General features: G+C 37.2%; 1 protein-coding gene across 1 annotated transcript; it reads left to right on the top strand.

Moving 5' to 3' along the window:
- Positions 1–4,540: 4,540 nt before the first annotated feature.
- Positions 4,541–6,283, top strand: LOC149167149 (uncharacterized). The gene is made up of 2 exons (XM_089430385.1): positions 4,541–4,924; positions 5,288–6,283. The coding sequence occupies exons 1-2, from the start codon at positions 4,541–4,543 to the stop codon at positions 6,281–6,283; spliced, it is 1,380 nt and encodes a 459-aa protein (XP_089286511.1).
- The last annotated feature ends 3,869 nt before the right edge of the window (positions 6,284–10,152 follow it).

Below are 10,152 nucleotides of genomic sequence, written 5' to 3'. Positions count from 1 at the left end.
TTAACTGATGTATTATTGAGTTAATTTATGAGTTAATAATTAGTGAATTAATTAATAATTAATTCACATCACTCATCACTAGTGTATTCTGCAGCTAGACTAAATACAGCTAGTTCAACCAAGTCAAACTGAACACAACTCCATCAACTTCTCAATCAACTCCACCAAACTCAATCACTTGAGTTCTAACTGAATTCCACCATGCAATAGCTCAACTGACCCATAAGAAAAGCGTATTTCCTTCTGGCAGTTGCATGTGCCACATTCATAGCTTGAACTGAAGTGCTCCAAGAGGATAAGGTAATGTTTATGGTCCAAATATTATTAAGAGCTAATAATATTCGACTGTTCTATTTTTAGACTGGCAGTTTAAAAATAGACTCCGCCTATATGTCTAAAAATAGAAGTCCATCTATTTTTACCAACATGACCAATCATCCACAAATAGCATCCTGCAACTCATAGACCATGATCCATATGTCTAAAAATAGACTTTGTGCCAAAAATAGCCTGTGGGCCCACTTAGTGAAGGCGACTCCTTTTCACTAAGCTCCATCATCTTGTTGCATTTTCAACAAATGTTACTTTATCTGCAAAAAAGACACCTAATTCTATTTGCAGAGAAGAAATACTAGTTACTTTTGTAGAAAGGAAAGTCTATTCTAGTTTGCATGAATGTAAATGTTCCTATTTTTAGAAATGGAAACAATAACCTATTTGTACAGTGTGAATGGTACATCAAAAGGAAGCCTGGTCTATGCAATATAAATAAAAATGTTGGAAATGGAAACCATAGATTAACATGTATGAAACAAAATTAAATCATTTTTCAATCAATGCATTCAAGATAGATTTTGTCAATAGAGTTCACAAGGTGCTTCATAAAGTAATCATGAAAATCATGATTATTCTCTTCAAGTCATGAATCTACCCACTAATCTAATATTCAGAAGTGAATTTAAAAGGAGAATATACAAGGCTTAAGATGTTTTTGGTATTACTCAATAATTTTTTTGTAACCTAGGGTTCATTATTCAATCATAAGGGACAAAAACCAAGTCTTTGGAGAAGATCTGGTCAAGTTTACACGTGCTACAGGAGTGTTATAGGAGGTGATACAGGAGGTGATAACTGTCGAATTCCCAAGAAAATTGAATGAAAATGGGATGGGATTTTTTTTATTATTAAGTAGGATGTATAAGGACTCATTTTCAAGTTGAATGAATCCAAAATACCCCTATTAATACGTGCTAAACAATAGCAGAAAATTACTACTATAAAAACTGAACATTCAAGAACTAATGAGCTAGTTAACCAACCAAATGGCTATCTTAATCAAGTGTAAATTTTATGGGGTGAATTTTTTTATTAGCTTGAATGTTGTTTTGACTGAATACAGGTGGAATAAACTCAAATGAAACTCATTAACACATTCTAAAAAATATCATAAAATTACTACTATTTTGCTACAAGGGATTTCCAGAAATTCTAAATTTGTGAACTAGTAGACCAATGCAAGTAGCTCAATGATGAATATGACTTTTAAAATATGTTCTAAGGATGAATAATGCTTATGAATCTATAATTAACTTGAAAAATAACTCACTTCAATCATTTAACCAATGTAACCTACAACAAAAGAAGCATGAATAATAAATGCAGAAATAAGAGATGCAAGTGAAAAAGACATTCAAATGAAATAAAGAAATTGTACAAGAGGGATCTAAGGCTCCTGGGATGGAAAAGCCTAAGGAAAATTAGATTCCTATGGAGGAAACCGATCTTTAGAGGCTAAAAATGGCACCAAAATTATTTAAATCCATCCAATTACATCCCTGCTAGAAATGAAAGTGGAGCTGCTAAATAACAAGTTTTCTCCATAGAAAGACTAATAAATGCATTCCCATAGAGGAAAATTTGAACTGGTACTTATAAAAATTAATGGGGAAGCATTATCCTTGAAAGGAGGAAGCTTTCCCCTCCAAAATCCTTCAAATAGTGGGTCTGGTTCCAACACTAGGAATTTGCATTAAATGATAGGGAACACATTCCTAGATTTTCTCAAATAGCAGAGCTCCAGAATTTGTTAATAGTTTCATAATATTTAGTTCATTTATTATCCAATCTCGGTCCATCTTGTAGTAGGGATCAAGTCCCTATATTATCTCAATCATAATTTACTCCATATTCTCTCAATATTCTACAAAAATAAATAATATTAAGCACATAATATGCAACAACCTCTAAACCTTCCTAGGAACATAATAAAGCAAAAAAAACATTATTAAGTGTAGAAGGAGAGATTTAATATAGCCTTTATGTGCCTAGGAAAGGTTAGATGGGACTTAATTTATGTCTAATTTGGAGGCCCAACAGCCTTACTACCTGAAAACCTCAAATCCAGGAATACACCTACCAAACTTTTAATTAATGCATGCAAACAAGCTAGTCACACATAGCACCTATAATATCCCCCCCAGAAATGTTGCCAAAATGTTGGTCAAATCAATTTTCCTGTTAGTTCAGAATAGCCAATCCAACTCACACATAAATTGCCAATTTGGTTAGGCTTTTTGTTTGAATGCTACTATGCAGGAACAAATGGCAACTAGCACTAACCCAAACTCAAAACCAATCATTGTAACTATCACTCTCAACACTCCATCACACTTGTTGTTATACTCCAAACCTTTCTCACACTTCAAAAAGGATAGAAGAACACCTTGAAAAATCAATCACACTTTGTCACTCTATCAATTGTATTCAGGAAGAAACAACACTCCTGAAAACCACTCAACACTAAAAAATTGTTGAAACACTCATTCAATTAAATAAACAAACCAAATAACTATAACAGAAACCAAATAACTATCACCCTTAAGAAGGGACCAGTCTAGGACCTATGTTGTTACATAATGATAGAGGTTACAATTCTGCAACTACTAATGCATGAATAAGATATATAACAATAACAATAAATCACACACAAATCATAACTGAGAGAATAAATATGCTACTACCGTACCTCTCTACCCACTGATCCCTGCTAAGAAGGAGGATGCTTCCTCTTTAGCAGGGGTTGGTGAATTACATAGCATGAAAGCTAATTAGGAAAGAGATATTGAGCCATGAATGGTAAATATTTGTGTTAATGAAAGTTTCAATATAAGATTATAGTGTTGGTACTCCCATTTCTAATCTCTATCTATGCATCCCTCAAGGGAAGAGAGTACATCGTTTTATAATTTCATATTACATTACATTCATATTTTTGAAAAGTAGGATCATCATGAGAAACTCTCAATTCTGATGTGATCCATTTGAGATTATACAAAAATTGCATCATAACAAATTGTCTTGATTGAAATAGAGTTGTAACAAATTTTTTAAATTATAATGATTTTTTGTTTGAAAATCCTAACTGTTCGAACTAAGTTAGTTGCATTGTCCATAAATGTCTCCTTCAAATGGTGAGACTCTCTAATCATGTAGTTTTTCAAATTAGTCTTTGTTGCTAACTATAGAAGAATAGAGCATCCAAAATAAGCTTAAAGTGTATCAGCAACATTAGCAGAGTCTTTACTCCATCTTTGGTGAGGCAAAACTGGTGAGATATTGTCCTATAATAGCATCTCAATAAGCCACACAACCTGAAATAGCCCTTCAGCAATTTATTAATAAAATAGTATAAATTAGTTAGCTTTTATATCAAAATACAAGAAAAACCAAATAATAAGGATGACATACAAAATGAAACATACTTTAGTTAATAGTGGCTGACAAAATGACAAAGCATGGATTTTAATGTCAAAATGATAGGAAAAGATAAGGAAAATAGGTGCAAAAGAATGCTAATTCTACATCCCAACACCTACTATGAGACCAAGGGTAGATTACCTTAATCCAAATACTACAAAACCACGGATGACACGTTGGACGAAGTTGATGGAGAGAATGGAGGGTGGACATGTTGAACAATGGTTTGACCCTTCATTTTTCAAATGGTTGAGGGATGTCATCCTAACAGTTGATGATTATGCCTATGAGGGTGTTAAATTTGTGAATGATCCAAACTTAGTCCTTCACCCTGGAATGCATTGGAGTGCACTTAGTAATAATTTTTTTTTTGCAATATTTTAATGTTTTTAGGTAATATTTCATTTTTTGGGTATTTTTGCATGGTTTTTTTGTCACTAACATATGAATTGTTTGATATGAAAACATGTGACTGGATCAACCACTGGGTCAATCACCACCACATCGCATAAGAATGGGTGCATGAGGTGGATGTGAAGCTTCCAAGGAGGTGGGTGGAGAAGAGCATTTTGAGCTACACACGTTTATGTGCAACATGGAGGGTGTTAGACTCCGTCTTATGACAGTGTAAAATTGATTCTTCTTCAAAACCCTGTTTTGAAGAAGAAATCATTAATATGTAATTTGTCATGATGTTTCAAGGCTCTACAGTTCTTCAAACGACAGTGTTTTTGATGTGGATCCCTGCAAAAGTTAGAAGAATGGTTCAAATATTTCAACATGCATGGTTGCTCAAGGAGCCTTAATCAAGCCATGGATATTCACTGAAATCAAGGAACAAAGGCATTGGGACATCAGCTCCAGGGAAAGATTTGAATATTTCAAAAGACTTTGTACGTTCTGGGCTTCAACATTGGGGCTCTATTTAAAAAGTTTAAGTGAACCGGAATGGAGGTTGGTTCAGTTAAGTCACATGTGTATTGTTACTCATGCTTGGATTGAAGAATGCATACGAGGTGGAAAGAAGTTGGATTCAGCCCTTTACAGTCTCAGGAATGAGGAAGATCTTGCATCGAATCCTGCTTCAAGCTCTATTGATGTTAATTGTAAACCACGCCACAAAGTTGAGAAGGCACTAATGCAATCAGTTCTGCAGAAAGTTCAGATGGTGAGAATCAAAGCCCTTCCAATAAGAATGATTCCATTGCCGAGAGTTCCCCTTTGGTTGCATGTGGTGATGAGAGAAAGACACGTTGCTCATTGGTCTCTCAGTCAGAGTCTTTTGAACCGAAAATCATTGATAAGTTTGGCTGTAGTTTGGGACTGTCGAAAGATTGTGCTTCTGATGTTGTGGAGAATATGATCCAAATTTTTCTAGTGGCTCCATTGTCTGCTGGGCTTGTGCAGAGCTGTCATTCATTCCCTTCAAATTGGGAAAAGGCCACGAAGTATAATTTTCCAGCACTCAAAAAGAAGAGATTCAAGTGAATGAATATTGGTTTTCTTTCCAAGCTGGAATCCTTGCCATCAGAGGCATTACAGTAGTATCTCATTCTGCACTGAAATAAGATTTGGGAAAAGGTCCAAGGGCTTATCTGCTTCCTGGGGAAAGCCCAGGCGTAGATCGTTCACTTTCTATGTCAATGCAATATTCTGGAGGAATACTCAAAGGAGACACTTGGTAGAGCCACAAGAACGTGATTTTCTTATCAGCACTGAGCAAATTATTGATCCAATGATAGAGGGAACATCCAATGGTGGGGATGCATCTCGGAAAATCTCTATATCAGTAGTGTCATCCATTTCACAAGTTTCTTCAGAGGATTGGGATGCATGTGCTATAGGTGCCACAGGCCATACGAAACTTAATCCATTCCTTACTCATGCTTTTCTTCAAAGCTTAGGGGATACAGGGTGTGCTGTTCAGGAAACGGGATGGTTACCTCAGCACATCACTGCGACTAATCAAGATGGTATTGTGCTAGGTGTTGTTCCACTTTATGTAAAAAGCCACTCATATGGTGAATATGTATTTGATCACTCCTGGGACGATGCTTACTATCGGTTTGGTTCTTCTTACTACCCAAAGCTACAGTGTTGTGTGCCATTTACGCCAGTAACAGGTCAACGGATACTAGTTCATGATACTTGTTACAAGGATCAGATTTTTGATAAGCTTTTGATTGCCTTGAAGCTACTTACTGATAAGTTGCAGATGTCATCACTACATATAACATTTCCTACAAAAGAAGAATGGGAGAAAGTGAGTCAATTTGGTTTTCTACAAAGGATTGGAATGCAGTACCATTGGAAAAATCGTGACTATAAGAGCTTTGATGATATTTTAATGGACTTGAAGCAGAGCAAAAGAAAAACTATTCGGCAAGAGCGCAAAAAGATTCTAGCTTCAAACTGGAAGGTAACATCTTCACAGATATTAACACAAACTATTCGTTTGAGGAAACCAAATTTTCGAACACATGGGGAAACAGGGTGGATACAAAGAGATTTGATAATACAAATGTGAAGTGCATGTGCGGTATTTCAACTCCAAACAGTTGTGATGGTGATGGGATTCAAGATCACCCCTCAAGTTATTTTCATAAGGAGCAAATGATTTCTGAAAAATACTCGGATAGACTGTCAGAAGAAGAACGACAGAAACTTCAGTGTTCTTTGCATTTCAGAAATTTATATACAGAAGATGTTTTGCTTCATGGCAACCTTTTCATGCTAGTTAATTGTCTCGAGTCAAAAGAATTATCAGAGGAGATATTCAGAAGGAAGAACTCAGACCTCTGTCAATATACCTGAGGAATTTGAAACTGCATCTCAACATAATACCAATGCACAGCAGGCAAATGATCTTCCCCATTTGAGATCAGAAAACAAATATTTCTTGGAAAAAAGGTCGAACAGCAATTCTAGAGACAAGAGGGATATGATTATGGGCAGCCACCAAGCTTTTAGATATGATAACATAAGTAATTATGATGAAGGTGAGCATGGGGGCCATAACGAGAGGCATCATATATCAAGGTCATACTATAAAGATGGAGGAAATCGAATACCACGCAGTACACATCCTACAAAAGAGGGTGAAAGGATTTTTGACCAAAAGCGACATACAATAGAGGAGGTTGGTGAACACTCTGATGTCGAAACAAAGAAGAAAAACCTGCCTAGTATTTTGGGTCCAGGACCAACATAACTGAGGTTTCAACAGCCCATTGATAATCAACAAGACTTAAACGATTGTAGACAAAATGAGAGAATCTTGGATTGATTTGCCTAATAGTTTCAATGCATCTTAATTGAAAGGGAGATATATCAAGCTGGCAATCTTTACACTGTTGTAAATAGGCGGCCACAGAGTGTGAAAGTCAATATAATCCAATCGCACGTAGTTCAAATATCTGGGCTGCCTGGGGTGGTAGTCGCTCTCAGTTTGTTTTAATTTACACAGGCAAGCGGGGTTCTCATTAGATGTATCGAGCTTCACTTTTAAAACTAGAGTTATTCCTTTGTGGGCATTCTGCAAATCAAATTTATTCATGTGTATTTCTGTCTCTATGCTATTACTCTTCTAGATGGTAGTGCGAAGGTGTGTGCGTATGGTTCGCAAGTATTACCATATGAGTCCTATGCTAGGCCCGAAAATGGAGTAGCGCCCCTCCTCTGCACAGCTCTATACCAAGAAAATCACTTTCAATGTAAACAGATGATGAATTTCAGATCACGGGGAGCCTGAGACAGACGGAATTTCGTTCCATGATTTCCGCCAGCGATTGATCCTTTGGAGATTTTGTGGGCGATGTGGCTCTTAGAAGGCGGATTATGGGCTTTTGTTGATGCCACCATATTGCATGTGATTGGGTGTGTTGGAATTCGATGGTGGCATATTATAACTCTGGCTTGGTCATCTTTGGTGTCGATTTCTAATTCTGGATATGGTTGTTCATCAGACGTGTAACAAATCTGTAAATACCCTTTTGATCCATCGACCAAGTGCGTCCATAGAGGAGAGAATTCCGAAAGCAGGTGGCAGTCTATGACAAATGGCAGCTTTGAAGATTCCTATTTCAAAATAGTTTGACCAACAACCTTCACAACTCGACACCTTGTGCAATCTGATCCCGATTTGGTCTATTTTTTGAATATTAATTAGTTTTAATTCCTAGAGGTTAGTTTTCGGTTCCTAGAAGCTAGTAACAGCTTGAGCATGTAATTGGTATTGAAGCAATACTTTGGATTTTTTTTTTAGAGGGAGAGTTAGAGGGGAGAGTTTTCTGAGTGCTGAGTGCTGGAACAGAGCTTTCAATGTACAGTTTTCTGTAGGGATTTTTAATGAAAATTTCACAGCTCTAACTTCTGAGATTCATGTGGTATGTTAATTTAGCATAAGTTTTCCCTTTGTCTCATATGTAAACTGTTATGTTTCATTCACCTCATGATCATATCTAATTGAGCAAAAGAAGTGTTTAGGTAGGAATTCATAGTATTGTATGCTCCTCCTATAAATTTGCTCATATTCAATGTTTTCTTCTGTTTAAGGAGGATTCAAAGTATTATTTGCCCTCCTTAGCTCCTCAACAGTCTTGCCATCCCATTTAAAAATCTAGATTTGATGTTAAATTCCTTGCCTACCTTGCCTCGGTCGTCAACCTGTGTTGTTCATTATATTTCTCTGTTTGAAGCTGTGATTTTGCCCATGCAGCCCAGAAAAACCCCGTCATTAAAAACCCCAAATCAACACTTCCTAATCAGTTTACTAGCCTAATATCAGTGTTACTTTTGTGGGTCATCTCGCCATTGAAGATTTTACTGAGATTGACCGGAGAGAGCCTTCTCCTTCCTCATCTAGCTACGAGGTGTAATGGTTTGATGTAGCCTTGAAGGTTTACCTTCCTCAGCCTAGGGTGAAATCTCAAGCACTAACATAGTGGCAACCATACTGGGGAGAACAAACTTGTTTGTGGGTTGATGTGTTTGTTTCATAAGTCTTAGACGGAGCCTGAAGTTACGCCAGGAGCCTTCGAAAACGCTCTTGTTTTACATCAGCGTTAGTAGATAAACGCTGCTTCAGTCAATCTCCGTGAGCTTGTGAATACGACCACTTCGATTGCATTTTACCCCAGTACATGTATCAAATTCAGATCTGATGCTGATGGTGGACAGCAGTCAGACACTTATGCAGGCTGAACCATTCACCTGGCGACTCCAACTTGATCCAGACATTCCAGTGCCTGTTGATATGTTCATGCAATGGAAGGGTATGTGGCAGACCCTGCCCTGTGTGAAGCTGTAGAAGGAATAAGAAAGGCGTTAGCAGCTACTAAATTGGATGAAGATGTTTACAGTGCCTGGCTTCATTTGTTGAAATCTTCAAAGTCTTTCAAAATTGAATTGTGTGAGTTAATTGTTGAAAGAATTGAAGATGAGATTCAATGGTTAGATGAGCAGATTCAGTGTTATGATTTCCAAGACCCTAAAAAGTTCTTGGAAATCCTTCTTCCTTCACAACAAGAAATGACAGACTTGCCTATAGAGGTATACATTGACAGTGTGCAGCTGGAAGTATGTGTTGCAGAGTTGGGACAGCCAACAGAGTCCGGCTTCCGTGATCCTATTGCGGCATCCATGGACATGTTTTTCAGTTTGATTGATAGATCAGACTGTCTTTTCCGTGACCAGGGTCAGTATGTGCATGAAGGGCTGCCAGCAACTGCATCTGTGACTTCGTGGCAGCATTATCAAGCGGCATCATTCTCAGGTCTACTTGCATGGTTAATTTGGCATTATAGCATTACCTGATCTATTGTTTGTACAACAGATTAGAGTAGATGTTGTAAATAAATAAGCAGCCGTGAGGGCAGCATCTTGTTTTAGTTTGCTTACAGATTGTTAAGTCGTTTTTTCAGTCATTTCAGTTTTGAGACCAAATCAGTTTGAGTTCAGTTTCAGTTGTGTTGATGATGACTCCATTGCCCAATGAGTGGAGGCACTGTCTGCTCTCCCAAAGTTCTGCGGTTCTTGGCACCTCCACGGAGCGGCAGCTGCCATCCCAAGTGGAGCCAATGTTAGACTCCATCTTATGACAGTGTAAAATCGATTCTTCTTCAAAACCCTGTTTTGAAGAAGAAATCATTAATATGTAATTTGTCATGATGTTTCAAGGCTCTACAGTTCTTCAAACGACAATGTTTTTGATGTGGATCCCTGCAAAAGTTAGAAGAATGGTTCAAATATTTCAACATGCATGGTTGCTCAAGGAGCCTTAATCAAGCCATGGATATTCACTGAAATCAAGGAACAAAGGCATTGGGACATCAGCTCCAGGGAAAGATTTGAATATTTCAAAAGACTTTGTACGTTCTGGGCTTCAACATTGGGGCT

Source organism: Pinus tabuliformis, chromosome 5_1, assembly GCF_031772625.1.
Source record: "Pinus tabuliformis cultivar Carrire ecotype Pingquan chromosome 5_1, CPIR1, whole genome shotgun sequence".
NCBI classification, from domain to species: domain Eukaryota; kingdom Viridiplantae; phylum Streptophyta; class Pinopsida; order Pinales; family Pinaceae; genus Pinus; species Pinus tabuliformis.
Note: the sequence above shows the minus strand (reverse complement) of the source record. Positions and strands in the feature narration are given on the sequence as shown.